Source organism: Salmo salar, chromosome ssa13, assembly GCF_905237065.1.
Source record: "Salmo salar chromosome ssa13, Ssal_v3.1, whole genome shotgun sequence".
In the NCBI taxonomy this organism is placed as follows: Eukaryota; Metazoa; Chordata; class Actinopteri; order Salmoniformes; family Salmonidae; genus Salmo; species Salmo salar.
Window position 1 is genome coordinate 83919191 of NC_059454.1, and position 26194 is coordinate 83945384.

At 46.3% G+C, this 26194-nt stretch overlaps 1 protein-coding gene and 1 long non-coding RNA gene across 5 annotated transcripts in view; one reads left to right on the plus strand and one right to left on the minus strand.

Moving 5' to 3' along the window:
• LOC106567841 (UDP-glucuronosyltransferase) overlaps window positions 1-3864 on the plus strand; it is a 26960-nt gene extending 23096 nt beyond the window's left edge. For all 4 annotated transcript variants that reach the window (XM_014137637.2, XM_014137635.2, XM_014137638.2 and 1 more), the window contains 2 exons: window positions 37-256; window positions 2168-3864. In XM_014137637.2, the coding sequence (XP_013993112.1) occupies window positions 37-256; window positions 2168-2453 (506 nt within the window). In that variant the 3' untranslated portion in view covers window positions 2454-3864. The remainder of the gene's footprint in view (window positions 1-36; window positions 257-2167) is intronic.
• On the minus strand, window positions 308-7130 carry LOC123726087 (uncharacterized). Its single transcript, XR_006758368.1, has 2 exons — window positions 4721-7130; window positions 308-1530 (listed from the first exon to the last, which is right to left on the minus strand). It is a non-coding gene; the product is annotated as an uncharacterized lncRNA (long non-coding RNA).
• Window positions 7131-26194: the final 19064 nt, after the last annotated feature.

Consider the following 26194-nt stretch of genomic DNA (forward strand, 5'->3'; position numbering starts at 1 on the left):
ATTTTGATGTCAACACCCTCGTGGTGAATGTTCTAGGCCACCCCAAGGTCAAGGCCTTCATCACCCACGGAGGAACCCACGGTATTTACGAGGGGATCTGTAATGGCGTTCCCATGGTGATGCTGCCATTGTTTGGTGACCAGGATGACAACGTACACCGCATGGCAGTGAGGGGAGTAGGGGAGGTGCTCAGTGTGTTCGACGTCACCTCAGACAAACTGGTGGAAGCCCTCAACAAGGTCATCAATGACAAGAGGTCAGACATCATGATAACATGATGCTAGGACGTAATAATGTTACAAGGACATCATGTTAAAGGTAATTCCATGGTAACGGAATTACGCTTTAATTCAGATTTTTTACTTTAAAATGTATGCCAAATGATAACCATTGATTTAAAAGGTTAACAAACCATACAACTCTATGCACAAGGATTACTTTGAACAATTTACACAGAAAATTTCACAAAGGCACATTTACTGGAAGAACTTTGCAGATGCAATGTTTGGTAACAGAATTACGGTAAAATCTCCCTCTAGTGTACTGTACTGTACTCTACTGTGATGTCCAAACTTGTAAAACATAGAGGTCCATGATTGGTTCAGATTTTGTCAGGCCAGGGCCGACTGACCAAATTTCAACTACTTTTCAAAGTCCAGTAAGAGAGGAGACATTAACTGGAGAGAGAGAAGAGAGAGTGCGGGCGGTTGTCCAGACTGTTTTCACAGTGTTGCTTTAACCATCAGACGACAGAAAGAAAACATTTATGAGCTGAACAAAGTATGCCAGTGGAAGGGAGGACAGTAGCAGGTGACCCAACTGTGGTTTGTGACTACTATGATTTTGCATGGTAGCCAATTCAATTGAAGTAATTCCGTTAGATTTTTTTCTGTAATTCCGTTAGTGATTTGGGAACAGAATTACGAGTTTTAATCACTTAATTATTCATAAAAAGTTGATACCACTAAAAACACGAACTAATTGGTAAGTCTACCTTTACTTATTACTTCTATGAATTCATTATCCTCCCTCATGAGGTTTTTGGTAACGGAATTAAGGCACAAGGCAATGTTTGTTAAACGAACAGAAGACCAATAATTTCTCAAATGAAATCATCAAATCAAATGTATTTATATAGCCCTTCTTACATCAGCTGATATATCAAAGTGCTGTACAGAAACCCAGTCTAAAACCCCAAACAGCAAGCAATGCAGGTGTAGAAAGAAGCACGGTGGCTAGGAAAAACTCCCTAGAAAGGCCAAAACCTAGAGAGGAACCAGGCTATGAGGGGTGGCCAGTCCTCTTCTGGCTGTGCCGGGTGGAGATTATAACAGAACATGGCCAAGATGTTCAAATGTTCATAAATGACCAGCATGGTCAAATAATAGTAATCACAGTGAACAGGTCAGGGTTCAATAGTCAAAGGCAGAACAGCTGAAACTGGAGCAGCAGCACGGCCAGGTGGACTGGGGAAAACAAAGAGTCATCATGCCAGGTAGTCCTGAGGCATGGTCCTAGGGCTCAGGTCCTCTGAGAGAGAGAAAGAAAGAAAGAGGGAATTAGAGGGAGCATACTTAAATTCACACAGGACACCGGATAAGACAGGAGAAATACTCCAGATATAACAGACTGACCCTAGCCCCCCAACCCACTCATAATTGTTGATATTGGCAGGGTTCTTTAATTCAACATTGTGTTTTTCTAGTACCTTTTAAGACTTTTTCTGGTAGATGATGTCTAAGACCCTTTTTCCATCTGTTTGACCAGAAATAAGTGTTTTCTTATTCCTAAGTATTTGGATGGAAAATGGTCGAAAAATGTATATATGCCTTGATAAAAAAAAAATGTACGCTTAGCTTTCATTTGACATGCTCCTATGAACTTCACATGTTGGTGGTCATGCGTCCTTTTAGATGGAAATGTCTTTATACTGTCAACTCAAGAAGCAGTGCAAACAGTACAGAGACCAAATCCTAACTTGAAATCCACACACATTGAGTTTCAGTACAAATATATGGTCAGCAATCCATTATTGGAGGTGACAGTCGTAGTTCCTCGTTAGAGGAACCCACTTCCTTCACTGGTACAGTATTAGCAGCCATGAGTTGTCTATGAGGAGATGGCAAACCTTGATGCATTCCTCATGTTCTCTATCCTTCCTCCTCAGTTACAAGGAGAAGATGCTAAAGCTGTCAACGGTGCATAAGGACCGTCCCATTGAGCCGCTGGACCTAGCCGTGTTCTGGACAGAGTTCGTGATGCGCCACGGAGGAGCCAACCACCTGAGACCCGCTGCTCACGACCTGAACTGGATCCAGTACCACAGTCTGGACGTGTTCGCTCTGCTACTTACTATAGTTCTCACTGTTGTCATGGTCACCGTTAAATGCTGCAAAGTCTGCTTCCGCAAGTGCTGTGGAATGATTTGGACAATGAAGATGAAGAGTGAGTGACTGTCCTTCCTGTGGCTTAGGCTGGGATTCAATCCGAGGCTGGATGTAGTGCGCTGTCAACAATAATGTGCCTTTTTCAGGCAATGTTTCCGCGTTTGCTGTGATCGCATTCACATTATACGCTGCAGATGTCAGCTCAATCAACTCAAATTACCTTCAAATGTTAAGCGCGCTACAATGCTATGGATTGAATACCAGCCAAGCCTTAAGGCACTAGAGTCCAGTGAAGCTATACTGCCACATCTAGGCCCTGTGTGTATAACAGGGAATATATGCTGTAGGGTACTGTAGTTCGAAGTAAAGGAATGCCAAAAAACTGCTCAGTAAACCCACTCCTGGGTTTGTATGGTGTGTGTGTGAGTGAGAAGGGTTTGTGTGTAGTGGGGGGAGCTTGCTTCATGTTTGATATCTCAGGATAATGTCAAAGTAACTTCATGCATCTGTTATCAATAAGGCCTGAGGCCTGCATCCAGCAAGACATAAGTCCCATTTCTCAGCCACTGTGCCTTTGGAAGAGTATGGCCTAGATGAAATCTGTATTATGGAAGATCAGTGCAATAGCGCGATTGACATTTAAAGGCAATGTTCCTGCATTTGCGGAGACTGCATTCACAGTAAATGTGGCTCAATCGGAAATCTAAATTGCATTATAACGCAGATCTTCCACGATATGGTTGAATCTAGCCATGACTCCAAAACTGTTGGTTTTTCTAGTTCAGCCTGTGTCATGCTGATTCAAGACCCTGTTAAAGGCTCAGTGCAGTCAAATTTGATTTCCCTGTGTTTTATATATATTTACACCGAGTTTGGAATAATATTGTGAAAATATGGTTATGTCCTTTTAGTATAAGATCTGTTTAAAAAGACCACCTGAAATGTTATCCTGTTTAGGTGGGATGGAGTTTTGGCCTGCCTGTTGACATCTCCATGCTGCAAATGAATTAATAGACCAATAAGAAAGTTCCAAACCTATTTGCCAATAACAGCTAGTTTAGTTTTCCGCTCCCCACTCAGACCACTCCTAGACAGTTCCAGCTAAATACTTGCTTGAGAAATTGCTCTTTGCTAAGAAGCTATTTGTTTGTTTTAAATTAAAATGGTAAAAAAAATAATCACAGTAATGTACTTAATTGTTACCCAGAAATGATTTGATATTGAGATAAATGGCCTTTCATTGGACCTTTAACAACCAATATGGTGACAGGAGAGAATTTCTCAAAGTCTTTGAAATGCATTTTTTTGCTGGTAAAAAGTGATGTCTTCCAGCCAAACATGTTGCTAGATTTTAAGACAAAGAATACGACATTTTTCTTATTTGTTGTTGTACAGTATTTTGGATCATGTTTGCAGTCACATTGCAAGTGATTATTATTATTTTTTTAAATCTACAAATACATTTTTATAAAAAGTGTTATCCCTTTTCATTGCCATTAGAGTGAGAGGAAATAACTTTCCAATGAGCACTTGAACGCAGCCAAATAGAGAACCGGAAATAACCACAGCTGGCTGTTCGGCGAGTAGGCTATAGTAAATAAAAATTTCATACCACTTTTTGTTACCGTTAGATCTCTGCAGGAGACTTGCTAACTGTACATTTATGTAGTTTAGCCGACACTCTTATCCAGTGCGACTTACAGTAGTGAGTGCATACATTTTTCATACTGGTGCCACAATCCTGGCTTTGCAATCACCATGCGCTACCAACTGAGCCACATGACCCTTAAGCAAACCAATAATAGATCTGTGGAAACAGCCAACAGTTTTGATTGTTAGAAAGTTTATGAATCTATCAGGATGCATCAGGGGGATAAAGATGACAACTCCACCCGAGGAGTTTATTAGCTTGACTGACTTCACGAGCTGCGGTAGCGACCAAACTTTCTGATTGATTTTATCAAGTAGTGTAGTAGAGTTGTTTACCATTGAAAGAAATTGTCACAGTTTTAGTCAGCTTAAGGGGTGGCTCTCCTGTAAGCACCAATGCAATAGCAGCTGGGTCTGGTCTACTTAGTTCATTGACCGTATATGAACCAGGAAAAAGAGGAAGTGGGATGTCTTGCTTCCTCTTCTGCCATTGATCCTGCCACAAAATACAAAACTGTTACGAAACCTATAACTAGCCTACGGATATTGTTGCACTTGGTTATTCTAGGAGTCCTAGGCATAGTTACATGGTCTGTAATCTGAATGAATATGTGCATTTATGTGAGAAATCAGTATTTGAGGACTGTTGGATACACATGTGCCCAGGGAGACAGCAATCTTACCTTAGGTCCAGGACCAGCTCTGTCTCTCTTGACATCTTGTCGGCCAGATCAAGCGGAATATTAGTTCTTCAAAGATGACCAAAATAAATATATATAAACAATGAAACTACAAAAAAGCATAAATAAACTCAAGATCAAAACCAAATGAATGACCTCATGGTCACCAAACAACCCATCAGCCTCACAGCTTTCAAGCTGTGACACTGACTGACGATTCACCCTCATTGGCAGCAGCTGATTTGCTTATCAACCAGGCTTAGCATCTCGACAAGGTTTCTGCTGCCCCCTGGGGGAATGGAGTGTGGAAGTGTAACCTGGATAGTCTGTTTGCCTATGTCCTAATTAACCTTCCCCCCCATATAACAAAACAAAGAATACACATTTTTATGTTACTCTCATTGAAAGTATTTTCTTGAGAACTACAGATGTATCATAAAGAATGTGAAAATGTAATTGGATGCATTTGCTCTTTTTAAAACCCCCTCACTCGTTGAGGGTGTGGCTTTAATGGACCATATCAAACACTTGTAGTGCTTTAGAAGGCATGTCATACTATAATCATCAATATCCCAGATGTGTATAAACTGTATGTCTGTCTCTATCCTCGGCTGAGTTTCAGTGCTAGAGACGGGCTGCTGGTCCACACCAAGACATCAGCTGACTGGTGGTGGGCGGAGCTAGGTCTCTGTTGCTTCCTTTCATCTGGTTACCTGCAGCCAGCTGTGAAGGACAGTTACCTGAAACATGGTGAACAAGGTGTGAATGGTTTTGTTTAGAAAGGCTACCGCTTTAGTCAGATTTCATAGTAGATTAGGAGAACTTACTCTGCAGGTTAGGATAATTAATGTAGCAGGTTAAGAGAATTGGGTTAAGGTTAGGAAAAGGGTTAGGGTTAGCTAAAATACACACAAAAAAATATACTTTTTAGATGAATTTGACAAAAGATGTACCCTTTCTAGCCATGACCAGTTTGAATGAGGTGGAGGAGGACAATTCAGAGGACCCCTAGCAGGCTAAAGAGTACATTGGCAACTATGGGACACTAGTTTGGCTTCTCCTGGTCTCTCTCTCTCCTAGAGAACAATATGTACCTATTTATTTCTACAAGGTAGAAAAGGACTATGGCTACATCCCAAATTACACCCTATTACCTATGTAGTGCACTACTTTTGACCAGGGCCATATGCGTCCCAAATAGCACCCTATTCCCTATAGTGCAGTATTAAGAAAATAGAGTTGCATTTTGGAACATAGACTGTAATGTAAATGTGTTAATATTGTTGTCTGTGTTTCTGCTGACCCATAGGCTTCACCTGGAGATGCTGAGTGATCGTGTGAGGATGGAGGCGTACCGCCAGGTCACCATGACCAACAGCGCCCCCCTCAGGGGGAAGGTGGTCATGGACCTGGGCTCTGGCAGCGGAGACACCAGTCTCTTCTGTGCCCGCCTGGCCCATCCATGATTATAATATATTATTATTAATGTGAACAGGGTCACTGTGTCACATCCTCCCTGCAATATAACAATATTTAGGATATTTTATTAACTGAATTAGTGGATAGAAGTGAACTTTTCTTTTGAGCCTTGTGTTCACTTGGACAGTACAATGCCTATACCTCAATCTAGTGGACAATGTACGTTAGAACACTGTGCGCTAGGTATATGAAACTCCTCTGTTGTTCTGTTCTGTGTTGTAGGTGTATTAAACCCCTGTTTACTCCTGTAGGTGTATTAACTTCTGCTGTTTTGGTTTGTGTTCTGTTCTACATTGTAGGTGCATTAAACCCCTTTTTATTCCTTTAGGTGTATTCAGTGGAGGTCATCTCCATAGCAGAACACACTGAGACACACTCCAGTGCCGGCCTGAGGAGCTGAGTCTACCTGACAGAGTGGATGGGCAACTGTCTGCTGGTAGGATACTGTCTGCTGGTAGGATACTGTCTTCTGGTAGAAGTTACAATGTATGCTTCCCAAATGGTACCCTATTCCCTATGTAGTGCCCTACTTTTGGCAAGTGCACAAAAGTAGTGCACTACAAAGGGAATAGGGTGCCATTCGGGACGCAAACACAGCGTGGATGGGATGAGAACCTTCTTGATTCCCAGCTGGACGTACATTTTCTGTATTTCCCATAGCTCACGTTCTGTCCCAGTTGTGTCAATGACGGCTGTCTCTCCTCTCTCTCTTACAGTTGAAGTTCATGCTGTCTCTCCTCCTCTCCTCTCTCTTCCAGTTTCAGTTTATGCTGTGTCTCTCTCTTGCTCCAGTTTGAGTCAAATCCAATCAAATGTAATTGTCACATGCGGCAAATACAACTGGTGTAGACTTCACTGTGATAGGCTTGCTTACGATCTCTTCTCAACGATGCAGTTAAAAAATAATAAATAGTAACAGAAGAGGAATAAAATACACAAGGATGGAGCTATATACAGGGAGTACCAGCACCAGATCAATGTGCAGAAGTTCAAGGTAGTTGATGTAGATATGTACATGTGTAACGGCTGTCTTCAGAAATGAACCAAGGCGCAGCAGGTATGTGAATACTCATATTTAATTACCCAAAAAAGGAGTAAAGCATCCACAGGAAACAATAAACAAGACTGCAGCAACAGTTTGCAGGCTAACAAACGCAGTGCAAAACAACCACCCACAACCCCAAAGAAAAACACACACCTATATAGGACTTCCAATCAAAGGCAACTCAACACACCTGCCTTCAATTGGAAGTCCCAATCAACAACACAAACATTTAACAAACACAAACCACCTGCCACATCCTGACCAAGACTAACACAATTACGCCCTCTGCTGGTCAGGACGTGACAGTACCCCCCTCAAGGTGCAGACCCCGGGATGCACCTAAAAAAAGAAAACACAAGAAAATCCCCAATACCCCAACAAACAATAACCCCTAAACAATAAGGGAGGGAAGGGAGGGTGGCTGCCGTCACCGACGGCACTGTGCTACACCCTCCCTGCCCAACCCACCTATCCTGGAGGTGGCTCTGGTGCAGGACGTGGACCTCGCTCCACCTTCGGCGTCGCCCACTTTGGTGGCGCCGATAGCTGCGCCGGGCAGACGGGCCACTCGGGCTGACCCTGGCAGACGGACCACTCGGGCTGGGTCGGAAGGCATGCGGGCCACTCGGGCCGGGCAGTCTGGCCACTCTGGCAGTTCCGGGCAGTCTGGCCACTCTGGCAGTTCCGGGCAGTCTGGCCACTCTGGCAGTTCCGGGCAGTCTGGCCACTCTGGCAGTTCCGGGCAGTCTGGCCACTCTGGCAGTTCCGGGCAGTCTGGCCACTCTGGCAGTTCCGGGCAGTCTGGCCACTCTGGCAGTTCCGGGCAGTCTGGCCACTCTGGCAGTTCCGGGCGGCTCTGGCGGCTCCTGACTGGCGGGCGGCTCTGGCGGCTCCTGACTGGCGGGCGGCTCTGGCGGCTCCTGACTGGCGGGCGGCTCTGGCGGCTCCTGACTGGCGGGCGGCTCTGGCGGCTCCTGACTGGCGGGCGGCTCTGGCGGCTCCTGACTGGCGGGCGGCTCTGGCGGCTCCTGACTGGCGGGCGGCTCTGGCGGCTCCTGACTGGCGGGCGGCTCTGGCGGCTCCTGACTGGCGGGCGGCTCTGGCGGCTCCTGACTGGCGGGCGGCTCTGGCGACTTACGACTGGCGGGCGGCTCTGGCGACTTACGACTGGCGAGGCTGGGCTGACACACTAGACTCCTGATGCGTGGGGCTGGTATTGGACGTGCCAGCCTGGAGACACGCAACTCCATGCTAGTGCGTCTAGCGGGAAACACCGGACCGAAAAGGCACGCTGGCGGTCTTGATTGCAGGGTTGGCCTCACCCCTTCCGGCTCGATGCTCACCTTGCCCTGGCACCTGCGGGGCGCTGGTACTGGGCGAACTGGGCTGTGCGTCCGTATAGGCGAGATGGTGCGTACCTCAGCGTAACATGGCGCCCTCCACCTCATACGCACCTCCCTGTAGTCACGGGTAGCTGGCTTACGGCTCTTCCCTGGCCTGGCCAAGCTACCCGTGTGCCCCCCCAATTTTTTTTATTGGGGGTGCCTCTCGGGTTTCCTAGCCAACCGTGTTCCAGCATAACGTTCCCGTTGGTTCCTCTGTCCAGCTGCCTCCACTCTCCTGAGTGCCTCCACCTGTTCCCATGGGAGGCGATCCCTTCCAGCCAGGATCTCTTCCCAGGTGTAGGCTCCCTTGCCGTCCAGGACGTCCTCCCATGTCCATTCCTCCCTTTTCTTCTCCTGTGGCTTCCTCCTCTTCTGCTGCTTGGTCCTGGTTTGGTGGGTGGTTCTGTAACGGCTGTCTTCAGAAATGAACCAAGGCGCAGCAGGTATGTGAATACTCATATTTAATTACCCAAAAAAGGAGTAAAGCATCCACAGGCAACAATAAACAAGACTGCAGCAACAGTTTGCAGGCTAACAAACGCAGTGCAAAACAACCACCCACAACCCCAAAGAAAAACACACACACCTATATAGGACTTCCAATCAAAGGCAACTCAACACACCTGCCTTCAATTGGAAGTTCCAATCAACAACACAAACATTTAACAAACACAAACCACCTGCCACATCCTGACCAAGACTAACACAATTACGCCCTCTGCTGGTCAGGACGTGACAACATGGTATACAATACGTCAGCGAGGGCTATGTTTGTGTATAACACCAATGAGCAATCCAATATTTATTTATAGTCCGCTCTGTACTATTTTCATTAGTGGCGCGGCTCTTACTACTTCATTCTCACTGTGCACGGAGGTTACGTTCCACAACGGGGTTACACTATTTTTTACAAGCGCAGCATAATCTCAGACACTCCTGCTAGCGGCTGGTCCTTCCTTTCTAATTGACCGGACAGCACCCTCACAGGTGAGTCATGCTCGCTAAGTCCCAGGTATAGGGTTTCAACTAAATCCTCTAGCTGAAGGCAGGGGTTCAGCACTTTGTCTGGGTAGACAAAGGCCCTATAGGCTAGACTCCCAGTACTCCATTAATGTACCTTCGACAGTTACCCTCAAGCTCCCCTTTGGTTTCCTGCTCGAGCCCACAATATGGTCTGGCAGGAGGGCACCTAAGGTGAACCCCCTAAGCCTATAGTTGTTATAATGTTACTTTACTTCTTAACACATTATTCAACAAATAAATTGACTAGTAAATGAAAACCAGTAACACTTCTCTTTTTGGTTCCCCAGCTTTACAGCTGATGGATTTTATCGATTTTCTTTTATAGCAATTGCACTCCACAGTTGCTTCTAACAATAGTAATGAAGCACGATGCTCACCTTGCCCCAGTCTTCACTCTTCTAATACATCAATCAGCTTCTGCTCTTTTCCTATCTTTTACATTGGTATTTATACATTTTGTCCAAGCCCTTGACTACAGCCACACAACACATCCTCCCCCTTGCACATGACATTTAAGCAAAGTTACATAACACAATGTCTCCTTTACACGTGATATCTACACAGAATTTTGTAACACATTGTTTCCTTTATATGTTATGGCAATCCACAGTGTCATCTGTTCATGGCCCATTCGGCAGCTCCACCAGCTCTGACCCAGGGCCTGAGTTCAACAGGGGTGTTGCCATATAAAATGAACCTCCGCCCTCCAGCAGAGGGACATCTTCATACAGTCTACTCGCACCCATCACCTCCCTGTGTTTATGCTGCTCTCTAACTGCTTGTGGTTGGGTGTTCTTCTTGTCCTTCTTAAGCTTCTTCTTATTCTTCCTTGTTTCAGTGTTACCAGAGTCCTGTCAGCAGGCTGAAGGATTCATCAGGTCATATTGACCAGGCTCATTCGCGACACTCCCTCCTTGACCTGTGGCTCCTTACCCTTGCATTGTATACAAACATTTTCTTGGGGTTATTAATATTAGGACCTGCGCCGCTTCCTGTGTGAGGCAGGGTCGTACTCTGCGAATGTTGTAGAGCATGAACCTACAGGATCGGGTCACCGCCTTGATGTTAGCGGAGAACGGCAGGGTGTTGTCCAGGGTCACGCCAAGGCTCTTAGCACTCTGGGAGGAGGACACAATGGAGTTGTCAACCGTGATGGCGAGATCATGGAACGGGCAGTCCTTCTCCGGGAAAAAGAGCAGCTCCGTCTTGCCGAGGTTCAGCTTGAGGTGGTGATCCGTCATCCACACTGATATGTCTGCCAGACATGCAGAGATGCGATTCGCCAGCTGGTTATCAGAAGGGGGAAAGGAGAAGATTAATTGTGTGTCGTCTGCGTAGCAATGATAGGAGAGACCATGTGAGGATATGACAGAGCCAAGTGACTTGGTGTATAGCGAGAATAGGAGAGGGCCTAGAACTGAGCCCTGGGGGACACCAGTGGTGAGAGCACGTGGTGCAGAGACGGATTCTCGCCATGCCACCTGGTAGGAGCGACCTGTCAGGTAGGACGCAATCCAAGACTGAGCCGCGCCCGGAGATGCCCAACTCAGAGAGGGTGGAGAGGAGGATCTGATGGTTCACAGTATCAAAGGCAGCAGATAGGTCTAGAAGGATGAGAGCAGAGGAGAGAGAGTTAGCTTTAGCAGTGCGGAGAGCCTCCGTGACACAGGGAAGAGCAGTCTCAGTTGAATGACCAGTCTTGAAACCTGACTGATTTGGATGAAGAAGGTCATTCTGAGAGAGATAGCAAGAGAGCTGGCCAAGGACGGCACGCTCAAGAGTTTTGGAGAGGAAAGAAAGAAGGGATACTGGTCTGTAGTTGTTGACATCGGAGGGATCGAGTGTGGGTTTTTTGAGAAGGGGTGCAACTCTCGCTCTCTTGAAGACAGAAGGGACATAGCCAGAGGTCAAGGATGAGTTGATGAGCGAGGTGAGGTAAGGGAGAAGGTCTCTGGATATGGTCTGGAGAAGAGAGGAGGGGATAGGGTCAAGCGGGCAGGTTGTTGGGCGGCCGGCTGTCACAAGTCGCAAGATTTCATCTGCAGAGAGAGGGGAGAAAGAGGTCAAAGCATAGGGTAGGGCAATGTGAGCAGGACCAGCGGTGTCGTTTGACTTAACAAATGAGGATCGGATGTCGTCAACCTTCTTTTCAAAATGGTTGACAAAGTCGTCCGCAGAGAGGTAGGGGGGGGAGGAGGATTCAGGAGGGAGGAGAAGGTGGCAAAGAGCTTCCTAGGGTTAGAGGCAGATGCTTGGAATTTAGAGTGGTAGAAAGTGGCTTTAGCAGCTTTAGCAGTGAGATTGGTAAAGAACAGCATCTAGTAAAGATGAGGTCAAGCGTATTGCCTGCTTTGTAAGTAGGCTGGATGGTGAGAGGGTGAGGCCAAAAGAGGAGAGGAGTGGAAAGAAGGAGGCAGAGAGAAATGAGTCAAAGGTAGACGTAGGGAGGTTAAAGTCACCCAGAATTGTGAGGGGTGAGCCATCCTCAGGAAAGGAACTTATCAAGGCGTCAAGCTCATTGATGAACTCTCCAAGGGAATCTGGAGGGCGATAAATGATAAGGATGTTAAGCTTGAATGGGCTAGTGATTGTGACAGCATGGAATTCAAAGGAGGAGATAGACAGATGGGTCAGGGGAGAAAGAGAGAATGTCCACTTGGGAGAGATGAGGATTCCAGTCCCGCCACCCCGCTGACCAGATGCTCTCGGGGTATGCGAGAACATTTGGTCAGACGAGGAGAGAGCAGTAGGAGTAGCATTGTTTTCTGTGGTAATCCATGTTTCCGTCAGCGCCAAGAATTCGAGGGACTGGAGGGTAGCATAGGCTGAGATGAACTCTGCCTTGTTGGCCGCAGACCGGCAGTTCCAGAGGCTGCCGGAGACCTGGAACTCCACGTGGGTCGTGTGCGCTGGGACCACCAGGTTAGAGTGGCAGCGGCCACGCGGTGTGAAGCGTTTGTGTGGCCTGTGCAGAGAGGAGAGTGCAGGGATAGACAGACACATAGTTGACAGGCTACAGGAGAGGCTACGCTAATGCAAAGGAGATTGGAATGAAAATTAACTAAACAACTGGGGATGCGAGAGAGCTGGGGAAGCACCATTCGCTGAAACACTCAAATATAACTATTCCAACTTCCACTTAGAAATTATAATTGATGTAAACTACAGTGGTTGAATGTTTCCAGGAATATGCTCAAACTTAGTTTATTCAGTTAGATAACTTGGTACAGTATTCTTCCGTGAAACCCACCCAGTGCACCGTGTCTTTTGACGCCGTAGCTAACTAGCATGCTAGCATCCAATAACACACGGTTAGCACCAATACTTGGTTACAACAAACTACCAATGGATCATTTGTGTCCATGTCTAGTTCCTTTCATAACGCAGAAGTAATTAAACGTTGTCTAGCTAACACAAAGTCAGGCCTGCTAGCTACACAAGTGGGCTACACAACTCGAAAGCTTACGTTGCAAAAATCTTATTGACTAAAAATGATACAGTACTGCTAGCTGGTAGCTGGTAGAGTTGGCTAGCTAGCAGTGGCTGCGTTTACCTTTATCTTGATACAAAGACAACTATGTAGCTAGCTAATGTTACACTAATCAAATCGTTCCGTTGTAGTGTATTTAGTTTCTACAGTACCGATAGTTGGTAAAGTTGGCTAACTAGCATTGGCTGTGGTGATGTGATGTTGACGACGTTTGGAAAATGGCGCGAATGAACGAATACAGCTGGCTAGCTGGCTAGCTAACCTTGTTAGTTTCTCAAAGTTAGTTTCTCAAAGCTACACCTACACCTTTAGCTACACTTTTATCCTTGATGCAAAGACAACTATGTAGCTAACTAGCTAACATTACACTAATCAAATCGTTCCGTTGTAATGTAAGGAATGTAAGGAAATGTAATACTCAGTTTTCCTAGTAACAGGAACTGCAAGAAGTCGGCCATCATGGCGCTGCAGCAGGTACAAGGAATAACTCCTGTAACAACTCCTGTAACACAAACGTCAGGTTATGTTGGAAACGTAGGGGTTGTGGTTTAAAAATAAAAGCAAGGGGCTAGGGTGAAAGTAGGGGGTAAAGGTTAAGGTTTAGGAACTTGGAGTTCATCTGCATGTCCTCATCCCTCACCAGACGCTTCTTCTCAAACCCTGGCATATCATCCCTCACCTAGACACAACACACAAACATGTAAATAGGGGAACACTCATAAGTGTGTATGCGTGTGTACCTGTGTGGGTACACACAGTGAGCAGCAGGACGCTCATGTTGACGGGAGAACCCATCTGCACTCAGCTTAAACAGGAACAGGATATGACATCACACAGGGGATAGAGATGGCAGGAGCAGTGGTGCCCTGTATGTCCCAGGTTTCTCTGTTGTAGGCCGGTTTACTGTAAACTGGGACAACAGTCCTTCTGATCCCAGATAAACCACACACACACACTTATGAGTAGGGCAGACTAAAACAACTGACATATACACTCCACACACATGCAAGCACACACTCACATATGTGGAGGTTGGGCCAAAGGAGAGAAAGATCATGTTTTCCAGGACGTTCTTCCTCAGAGGGAGCAGCCTCAGAAGCAGCAGGTTAGAGCCCTCACACGCTAACCCCTTCAGAGGACAGAGGGTAAGACACAGTCTGCCTCCTCACCTCGCGCACACACACACACGTTATATACCTGAAGGCTGTAACCTGTAACAGAGCACATTGGGAAACACACGCTCTGCCCCCTTTCTCACAGTAGTGACTTCATTCCCCACCAGCTGTCGTCACGCTGGACCATGTGACACTTCCTGTCCAATCGATGTTCCTGACGCAGAGAGGAGAGGACTGATGGGAATGTAACTTTGTAGAGTTAGATGTTTTAGTCTACTAAGGTTTTGTAAGATGATCTAGACTAGTCTAGCCTGTGTGAACCAGTTTTGTCTGGTTCAGACTGTCTTACCTTGACATACTCATGGTGGTTCTGCTCCAGTGTCTCCAGATTCATAGGCAGGTAGAGAAACAGAAACAGTAAAAAAAGACTTAGAAAGTCCAAGTCTCAGACCCCATCTCAAACTTCCTTCTCCACCTGTGTCTCGCATCTCCCTCCCCGTCTTACCAGTGATGTCTGTACAATAGGGAGTGTTGTCGATAGCTCAATGGCTGTGTGTGTGCAGCAGTTTGCTCCCCGTGACGGGCCCTGTCCAGTCACCTTGAACTCTCCCAGCTCTTGCCCCCCTTGGACACAGAAAGTCTTCAAACATACACACTGCAGTGCTACACATCTGCGGTCCATACACAGAGCACGCACAATTCAAGTACCTATCAAGCAAGCACATCCTCACATGACTAGCTAGTAGCCTATAAGTAAGTAGCCTGTGTATAAATGGTTAGCAAGCTAGACACACAATACAATATCAAGTAGTTACTTAGCTAGCTAGCTTCAAATGCTAGCTAGAGATTGTAGTTGTCACGTGCACAGCCGCTAGGTAACATTAGCTGGCTACAGCATTACATTTATCAAGTCACTCAACTAACAGTTGTAATGATTTGACCAAGAACACAAATTACACTCAACAGAGACTGTGTGGCTAGCTACTGTAGCTGCACTAGTAACAATAAATGCACCCAGTTCGGCAACACCCTCCCTTTTACCCGCCTACCTTGATAATGCTTGTTTTCCGATATTCTAAGTGAAGAAAGCAGAACGAAAAAGGCAGATTTCTGTAAATTTTGCACAACTTGAAATAACAGATAACAAGCGGTGAAATGATTCTGTCATGCTGCTTAATGAAGGATAACCATTGGCCACAATATACACTGACCTAATTCAGTAGTCATTTCAACAACGTCTTCTCTCTCCTAGTAAGTCCTGTAGCTAGCTACATGTCAGAGCTGTGCCTATACCCGACAACCCTCGTCTCACTGCCTTGACCTGTTGCTGAGACTCTTCCTAGTTTCTGTGAATGAGTAATTACAAATGTTGTTACAACCAGCAGCACATACTGAGTGTCTGTCTCTCTCAGTCTCGTCTGCAAAGCAGACACTAACCTAGACCAGTGTGCAAAATTAAATAATTAAATGTAGTGTTGAAAGCAATTCACCCAAACCAAGCCATGTTCAATCTGACCCAGAATGCAGTTCCACCTTGAAATTCCAGCCCTGGGTTTAACATCACCTTGGTGATCATGGTGCTTTACCCCCTCTGATGAATAACCCTGTTCTGAAGCAGTACTCTAAAATCATTATAATCTCTGTGACATACCAGTCTGTTGTCTTTCAGATCACATCTTTTGGACTGGCTGGAGGAATGACCACCAAGGAGAATGTGTGGAGAACACTAACAAAACTCCTGACAAATGCCATGAACTGGAGAGGGGCCAATGGGAAGGAGGCATTCGAACCACTTGCCCTGGTGACACTGTTTTTGTCACAAGTGTTAAAGTTGCGTCAGTTCGTTTCTGGTATCAGAACAAAATAGTCAGCACATAGTAACTTCTGATTTATTTGTACTTTAATTAATGCAAACACGTGTATGGTAAATATGTCGTTCGTATACGGTCTCTCTGTGACACCTCGCTGGGCAGACAGAGAAGAGAAAGTCACATCCTATTGTTCTCTCTTTTATACTCTGACAGAGATAGTTCCCGCTCAATGCTGGCCTGTCAGAGGGAGGAGGAGCGTGGTTTAAACTTGCTCCTCCTGTCGTCGGCGTGCAGGCTGGTCCCAGCCTCGTGACGCACTTCCTGTCGCCGGGTGTAGTTCTTGTCTTCAGCAGTTGACTTATCCGTAGTTTATATACTTAATATTGTAGCATAGCTTCCCCGGTATATTATATAAGTTATGCAAACAAATAGCCAGTTCAACCCTAACACAAGGTATGGGTCTCTCTCTCTGGGTTTGAATTAAACTAGTGCTTCTATTTCATAATTTTACCTACCATATTGACTGTCCAAGCTCAGTGTTGAGGCAAAATACAAAACCTCTCTTTTGGAAACAAAATGATCAAGTGATATGATTATATTCATATATAGGTTTAAGCTCATGATCTTATTGAGTTGATGCAAAAGGGACAAACTTGCTTTTCCATAACAAATAGAAGAAGAAAAAACATTCTGGATTCAATGACCAACAGTGGGAATAGATTAATACTCCTTTAAAAGTGCCTTCCCAGTAAAACAATCTTGAATCCTCCCTCTGTTGTCTCTGTTTTCTGCAGGTGCCAACATCAATGATCAGATAGAGGAGACATCAGTAATCAGTGATGGTCTAACATGTGTTGAGTCATACTGCTTTTTTAAAAATAACTTTGCATGAGTGAGTTGGATGGATGGTCCATTGTGTCTACAACTGTCTCCACACTGACAGGGAAAGACATGCACTGCTGTAAAGGATCCTGACTGACCCAAATGGCACAGTTACTTAAGAGGCTGTCTGTTTGACAGGCATTTATCAAAAGTAAACACCCAGAACACTATCCCTAAACACAGTGAATAAAGTGATTGTTTGATTGAACCTGTTTTATCATAAACTAATTACATGTTGACTACATATTTTGTTACCCTTTCCTGATATCATTTCATAAATCCTGACTGCTAGCTCTAGTTTAGTATTGTCTGGCACAAACACTTGTAGCTGAATGCATTGCTAATACCGCCATTCCCATCCTGTTTAATTTTATGTATCTCATTAATAATTTACCTAAACGTCTGTGTGTGCTGCATTGTAGTATTTTTTCCTGTGTTGACAGTTGTAATGGTCAAAATAATAAGCATTACAAATGTATTTATACATTTCTTTCTTTGATTTTGGTCTAGGTGTGTAGTGGTCTGGGTGTAGCTGGTGCAGAGGAGTCAGGCTCAGGACAGCAGAGATGAGTAACCCAAGTAACTTTACTCAAATATTCCAATAACATGTCGTAAATACCGAGCCCACAAAAACAGACCGAACATACATAAAACAATCACGCACAAAAACCATAGGGAAAACAGAGGGTTAAATAATGAACATGTAATTGGGGAATTGAAACCAGGTGTGTAAAACAAAGACAAAACAAATGGAAAATGAAAAGTGGATCGGCGATGGCTAGAAGGCCGGTGACGTCGACCGCCGAACGCCGCCGGAACAAGGAGAGGGACCGACTTCAACGGAAGTCGTGACAGAATCGCCCCTTGACGCACGGCTCCAGCAGCGCGTCAACACCGACCTCGGGGACGACCCGGAGGACGAGGCGCAGGGCGATCCGGATGGAGACGGTGGAACTCCCGCAGCAACGAAGGGTCAAAAACGTCCTCCACCGGCACCCAGCATCTCTCCTCCGGACCGTACCCCTCCCACTCCACGAGGTACTGAAGGCCCCCCGTCCGACGCCTCGAGTCCAGTATGGCTCGAACAGCAAAGGGGGCGGAGGAACCTCCCGCACCTCCCGCACCTCAGACTCCTGGAATGGACCAGTCACCACCGGCCTGAGGAGCGACACATGGAACGAGGGGTTAATACGGTAATCGGGGGAAGCTGTAACCTGCAGCAAACCTCGTTAAGTCTCCTCAGGACTTTGAATGGCCCCACAAACCACGGGCCCAGCTTCCGGCAGTGCAGGCGGAGGGGCAGGTTTCGGGTTGAGAGCCAGACCCGGTCCCCCGGTGCGAACACTGGGGCCTCACTGTGGTGGCGGTCGGCGCTCGCCTTCTGACGCCTCATGGCCCATTGCAGATGCACATGAGCGGCGTCCCAGGTCTCCTCCGAGTGCTTATTAAACCATTCGTCCACCGCAGGAGCCTCGATCCGGCTCTGATGCCAAGGTGCCAGAACCGGCTGATACCCCAGTACGCACTGGAAGGGGGAGAGGTTAGTGGAGGAGTGGCAGAGCGAGTTTTAGGCCATCTCTGCCCAGGGGATGAATGCCGCCCACTCCCCCGGCCGGTCCTGGCAATAAGACCGCAGAAACCTACCCACATCCTGGTTTACTCTCTCCAACTGCCCATTACTCTCGGGGTGAAAACCCGAGGTAAGGCTGTCCGAGACCCCCAGACGTTCCATGAATGCCCTCCAGACCCTGGAGGTGAACTGGGGACCTCGATCAGACACTATATCCTCAGGCACCCCGTAGTGCCGGGAAGACATGTGTAAACAGAGCCACCGCAGTCTGTAGGGCCATAGGGAGACCAGGCAAAGGAAAGAGACGGCAGGACTTAGAGAACCGATCCACAACGACCAGGATCATGGTGTTACCCTGTGAGGAAGTCCACCAATAGGTGCGACCACGGCCGTTGTGGAATGAGTAAGGGCTGTAACTTCCCTCTGGGCAGGTGCCTAGGGGCCTTGCACTGGGCGCACAATGAGCAGGAGGAAACATAAACCCTCACGTCCTTGGCCAAGGTGGACCACCAGTACTTCCCACTAAGACAGCACACTGTACGACCGATGCCAGGATGACCAGAGGAGGGTGACGTGTGGGCTCAATAGATCAAACGGTCGTGGACAGCAGACGGAATGTACAGACGCCCAGCTGGACACTGGAGGGGAGTGGGCTCTATACTTAATGCCCGCTCGATGTCCGTGTCCAGTTCCCACACCACCGGTGCCACCAGGCAAGAGGCCGGAAGTATGGGAGTGTGATCTATGGACCGCTCCTCTGTGTCATCAATCCGGGACAGTGCGTCTGCCTTAGCGTTCTGGGAACCTGGTCTGTAGGACAGTGTAAAAACAAAATGGGTAAAGAACATGGCCCACCTTGCCTGGCGAGGGTTCAGTCTCCTCGCCACCCGGATGTATTCCAGATTGCGGTGGTCAGTCCAGATGTGAAAATGGTGTTTAGCCCCCTCAAGCCAATGTCTCCATGCCTTCAGAGCCTTGACAACAGCCAACAGCTCCCGGTCCCCCACATCATAGTTTCGCTCTGCCGGGCTGAGCTTCTTCGAAAAAAAAGCACAGGGGCGGAGCTTTGGTGGCGGGCCCGAGCGCTGAGAGAGCACGGCTCCTATCCCAGCCTCGGACGCATCCACCTCCACTAAGAACGCCAAAGAGGGATCCGGATGAGCCAGCACGGGAGCCGAGGTAAACAGAGCACTCAGGTGACCAAAAGCCCTGTCCCCCTCAGCCGACCACTGCAGTCGCACCGGTCCCCCCTTCAGCAGTGAGGTAATGGGAGCCGCTACCTGACCAAAACCCCGGATAAACCTCCGGTAGTAGTTGGCAAACCCTAGAAACTGCTGCACTTCCTTACCGTGGTGGGAGTCGGCCAATTACGCACGGCTGAAATGAGGTCACTCTCCATCTCCACCCCTGAAGTGGAAATGCGGTACCCTAGGAAGGAGACAGACTGTTGGAAGAACAGACATTTCTCAACCTTGACGTACAGGTCATGCTCCAACAGTCGACCAAGCACTGTGCACCAGGGACACATGCTCGGCGCGTGTAGCGGAGTATATCAGAATGTCGTCGATATACACCACTACACCCTGCCCGTGCAGGTCCCGGAAAATCTCGTCAACAAAGGCCTGGAAGACTGATGGAGCATTCATCAACCCGTACGACATGACGAGGTACTCATAGTGCCCTGAGGTGGTACTAAATGCCGTCTTCCACTCGTCCCCCTCCCGGATACACACCAGGTTGTAAACGCTCCTGAGATCTAATTTTGTGAAGAAGCGCACCCCGTGCATTGACTCTATCGCACTGGCTATGAGAGGCAGCGGGTAAGCTGTACCTCACAGTGATTTGGTTGTTACCTCGATAGTCAATGCACGGGCGCAGACCTCCATCCTTCTTCACAAAAAAGAAACTGGAGGAGGCAAGTGAAGTGGAGGGCCGAATGTACCCTTGCTCCAGGGATTCGGAGACATATGTTTCCATAGCCGCCATCTCCTTCTGTGACAGGGGATACAAGTGACTCCTGGGAAGTGCTGCGTCTTCCAGGAGATTTATCGCACAATCCCCCCGTCGATGGGGTGGTAATTGAGTCGCCCTCTTCTTACAGAAGGCGAGAGCCAAATCAGCATATTCAGAGGGGATGCGCACGGTGGAGACCTGGTCTGGACTTTCCACCGTAGTAGCACCGACGGAAACCCCTAAACACCTCTCCGAGCACTTTCGTGACCACCCCTTGAGAGCCCTTTGTTGCCACGAAATAGTGGGGTCATGACAGGCCAACCAGGGTAGGCCCAGCCCCACGGGAATCGCAGGAGAATCAATAAGGAAAATACTAATTCTCTCCTTGTGACCCTCCTGCATAACCATGCCCAGTAGAGCGGTGGCCTCCCTAATTAGCCCTGACCCTAATGGGGCATATCCACAGGAACATATCCACAGGAACAATGGGGATCCCTAAACTATGGGCAAATGTTCTGACAATAAAATTCCCAGCTGCGCCTGAATCTACGAGCGCCTCAGGAAAATGTATAAACAAAAACATGTGAGCAACAGGGGGCTCTGAGTGAGCCTGGTGCCGACTCACCTGGGGTGACACGAGAGTGCCCTGCCTGCTGCCTCGAGTCCCAGAGGAACCTCCCCAGCACCGACCAGCAGTGTGCCCTCTGCGGCCACAGATGGTAAAGTGAACGGCCCCTCCTCCGTTCGCCCTAAGTGCAGCACCTCCCAGCTCCATGGGCGTCGGAGCGGTGGTGCTGGGGGATGGAACTGACAGGCCCCGATCCAGACATCCGGGGGTAGCCAGCAGGTTATCCAGCCGGATGGACAGGTCCACCAGCTGGTCAAACGTGAGAGTGGTGTCCCTGCAGGCCAACTCCTGATGGACGTCCTTGCGCAGACTGCACCGGTAGTGATCTATCAGGGCCCCGCTTTAGGTATAACGCCAGGAGTCTCTTGTGAATGAGAATGGCTGTCACGACTTCCGCCGAAGTCGGTCCCTCTCCTTGTTCGGGCGGCATTCGGCGGTCGACGTCACCGGCCTTCTAGCCATCGCCGATCCACTTTTCATTTTCCATTTGTTTTGTCTTTGTCTTACACACCTGGTTTGAATTCCCCAATTACTTGTTCATTATTTAACCCTCTGTTTCCCCATGTTTGTTTGTGAGTAATTGTTTATTTGTATTGCGGTCCGTATTTGTGGCCTTGTATTTATACGACTTGTATTGTGATATATTTGAGTAAAATTGCTTTCATTACTCATATCTGCTGTTCTGCACCTGACTTATCTCACCAGCTACACACAGACCACTTTACAATGGTTTTGGAATGTATAGCGGACGTTTTACGGGCTCCTGACCAATTCTGCTATTTAGTTTTTTTGCGCTGATCGTAACTTCTTTTTCATTTAGTTTTTCACATAATATTTTTGCAATAGTTTCCTATGACTGAAAATAGCTTCTGGACAACAGAACAGTGATCACTAACCTCGATTTGGATGAAGATTTCTACTTCAATTAATTGGCTGCGCAGGACATACTGCTCACCCCGGACCAGGCCCTAATGCCCGACACTCAGAATTCGTTATATATTTTTTTAACCTTTATTTAAATAGGCAAGTCAGTTAAAGAACAAATTCTTATTTACAATGACGGCCTGCCCCGGCCAAACCCGGACAACGCTGGGCCAATTGTGCACCGCCCTATGGGACTCCCAATCACGGCCGGATGTGATACAGCCTGGATTCGAACCAGGGACTGTAGTGATGCCTCTTGCACTAAGATGCAGTGCCTTAGACCGCTGTGTCCGTGTGTGTGTTAACTGTAATAGAATGCTTAAAAGGCCGCAATTATTTTTATATCGGTTAACGGTATCTTTTTTTGGCAAGGAAGATATTGGATATCGGTATCGGCCAAAAATGTCACAGTAATAACTACATGTATATACGACTTGCATCCTTGGCACAAAGTTATATTATATTCTACTCAATCCATAGACTTCATTAATGTCATTCAGACTGTTTTGAAGTGGATACAACTGGCTATGATAGCTGAGGTTCATAGCTAGGTACTGAACTAATATGTATGCCAAACGTTTTAGGGTCGGTCCATACACAGATCGGCTACATAGCTAGCTTCAAATCCATAGGCATACAGGTATTTTTATCCTCCACTGCACAATAAGCAAGAAAATAGTTAGCTAGCTACGTTATTTCATATATCTGCATTGCATAGCAAATATCAACCAGGGAGCCTTACAAAATTGTACATTCCATTTGCAATAAATGCTTTAGCTAGCTAGATTATTTACATCCACTGTTCACAAGATGACAGCCTGGTTTGCTGGTTGTTTCAGGAGTCCCTAAAATATTAAACAACCAGAATTACAATTTCATACTCATGTCACAACACCCATCAAGCAACCAGCTAACGTAAACTCACCCCATTCCGTACACATGTGCGCAACCGCGACATTCAAGCAAGGCTACAAAGAAAACTAATGGGACTGTAGCGACTGTGTTGACTTCAAAATCTGGGGTGTGAACTACGTTTCTATTCAAGCGTTGATCGACATGGTCCTGCGTGGCTCAGTTGGTAGAGCATGGTGTTTGCAACACCAGGGTTGTGGGTTCAATTCCCATGGGGGACCAGTATGGTGAAAACATTTATGAAATGTATGCATTCACTACTGTAAGTCGCTCTGGATAAGGGCATCTGCTAAATGACTAAAATGTAAATGTAATGGCTCTATAGTATTGGAGAAAAGTTGAAAAAACTCACCCTCCATTACATCGTGACGTGTCATGCCGTAACGTACAGCACGCATAAAGCAACTATTTCTGTCTTACAATCTCTCTCCACCAGGTGTAGCACTTCTTTCATCGTTTAAAAACAAGAAATGGACAGTGACGGGGGTAAGAGGGGGTTACCTAGTCATTTTTTGCGCCATCACTGTAAGCGATCATGACTCTCAAAGCCGTTGTTTACTCCTGAAGATCACTTTAGCACCGCCCTAAAAACCAGATTCAAATTCAACACAAACCTTCAAATAGGTATGTAATGACACAAATGACACATTATATAAACTCTTTATAGTGTTTAATTTACATTTTAGAGGCGATAAGTTGGAAAGATCGAGTGAAAAGAATGCTCTCCTTCTCACTATCACGTATTCGTTTCGCTTCCCCACCCGCCATTTTTAAAAAGACCCGACAGAGCTCATTGCCTTCTTGAATTCTGCAGAAACGGGCAGCGTGGAGGTCATGTCATTAATTTTGTTGGAAAGGGGAGAAATTGTGCTTTACAATGGTATTGACATTACAGTTGATCTGGAAGAATTACTTTTTTGGGGCGCTAAAATAAGGTCAATTGTACAGACCAAGGCGATGTACAAAAGTTTACGTTAGCTGGCTAATGTTAGCTAGTCAGCTAGCTTGCTAAATCGCAATTTTCGTAAATTAACTTTATGATTTAAAAAAAATATGCATAATCGTTTGTCTCTACACTAACTAACATATTCTTCTCAACTGATTTGTTATGATGTTATAATCACTTACATTTGCTTCCATCCTAGTATTTTTGTCAGCCATCTTTGCGTTGGGTTGCATAGCGTCAAATTCGTCATGGGAACCACTCGATATGATTGGTCATTGTCCAGCAGTCGCTGCTTGTGATTTGCATAAAGTTGGATAAAGTTTATTTTTCACCACCTCCCACCACTTTCCTTCCATTGGAAATAAATGGGAAGCGGTGGTTCACCGCGCGGCATCTTCTGCTAGTGTACACCGGGCATTAGCTAGCTATAGCAAGCAGCTTCGGCCGTTTCCATATAAATTACATCGGTTGATACAATACAAAACAACCAAGTCATTAGGTGACTATATACAGCTAAAAACCAACTATTTCCATGAGATATAGAGCAATCATAAAGAGCTCCACCGCTGATGGAGCCTGTACCAACCAAGTTATGACATTACTTGCTAATCTTTGAGCTATTATCCAAATTTCACAGTCAGCATCAAACATCGACAGCACCAAACACATATCTGCGGTTTACTTATTTCACTCACCTCGACATCATTGCTTTTCAAAGTGCAAGGACGTGTGCGAATCTGTATCACCAACCAACATAGATAAAAGCCTCTTTCACAGTGAAAAGTCAATGTCTGCTTCAACGCTGTCATTTTGAGGAATTAATTTAAAAACCGTTGAAAAGACAAATGACAGCATACTCTGTTTCCGGTTGATGACAACAGACACGCGAATACGACTACAGGTTGTTAGCAAGTTAATTTTGCGATATTGACACACATATTATTGTTAGAAAAACAAGGCCGTTCACGGCTGCTATAGTAATGTAATGACAGTAATTTAAAGAAAGACCATCAACGGCCGCTATCGGTTCTAAATTAAGTCTGGAGGTTCTGATCGCCTGAGTTTGAATACTTCATCCCTTAGGAACATTTTTTGCAGTCATTGTGCAATATAACTGCAGTATGCTGCAAATACTGGGTCCAGAATAACCGTTTTGTTTTTACTGCAGTAATTTTGCAATTACTGCATCCAAAATACCACAGTGGACTGCAATTACTGCACTATTACAGTTTCTGCAATCATTTTTTGTAAGGGATGATAAGCTGTAGAGCATACTATTTACTAAGAGATTTTATCTATATTTTTCGTAGCTGTCTATTTAACACCAAAACCCAATGCTGGCACTACCGCACTCATCTTCTTCTGTGGGTTTTATGGCAGACTATACTGCCGCCACCAACTAGGCGATTTGAACTCCCCCCCAACATTTTTTAAAACAAATAAATAAATGTATCCATACGTAATAGTGAAACTAACTTAATCCACCCTAATAAAAATAGTACATTGTCAAAACTCCTACTTCTTCTTTCTTTTAGTTCTCCATATCTTCCTTCTCGGGCTCTAGGACCTGAGAGGGTGATACAGCTTGTGCCAATATTGCATGTAACTCCTTCGCTGAGAAATCTTTCAGCCCCAGGAACCGCAATCACTATTGTTAGGGTTGAACTGGCTATTTGTATGCATAACTTATATAATATACCGGGGAAGCTATGCTACAAAATTAAGTATATAAACTACGAGTAAATCAACTGTTGAAGACAAGAAGAACTACAACCGGCAACAGGAAGTGCGTCACGACGCTGGGATCAGCCTGCACGCCGACGACAGGAGGAGCAAGTTTAAACCACGCTCCTCCTCCCTCTGACAGGCCAGCATTGAGCGGGAACTATCTCTGTCAAAGTATAAAAGAGAGAACAATAGAATGTGACGCCCTCTTCTCTGTTTTGCCCTGCGAGGTAAAATAGCGAGACCGTATATACGAACAACCCATTTACCACACACGTGTTTGCATTAATTAAAGTACAGCTAAATCAGAAGTTACTATGTGCTGACTATTTTGTTCTGATACCAGAAACGAACTGTCGCAACATTAACACTATGATTTCTATATTCCTGGACTTTCTCTCCACCTTGGCAGTGCCACTAATTGCCATAGCTATAAATGCACTTTCTTACCATTGAAATGTCAGGATCCTGCTGGTGAAAGGCAACCCCTGCATCCTGCAGTGTAGGCCTATCCACTACCATGGACTCTTCTGGTGCACCATTCAAACCCTCAACCCTTTTCACAGCTGCTGTATATGAAATTGTCTGT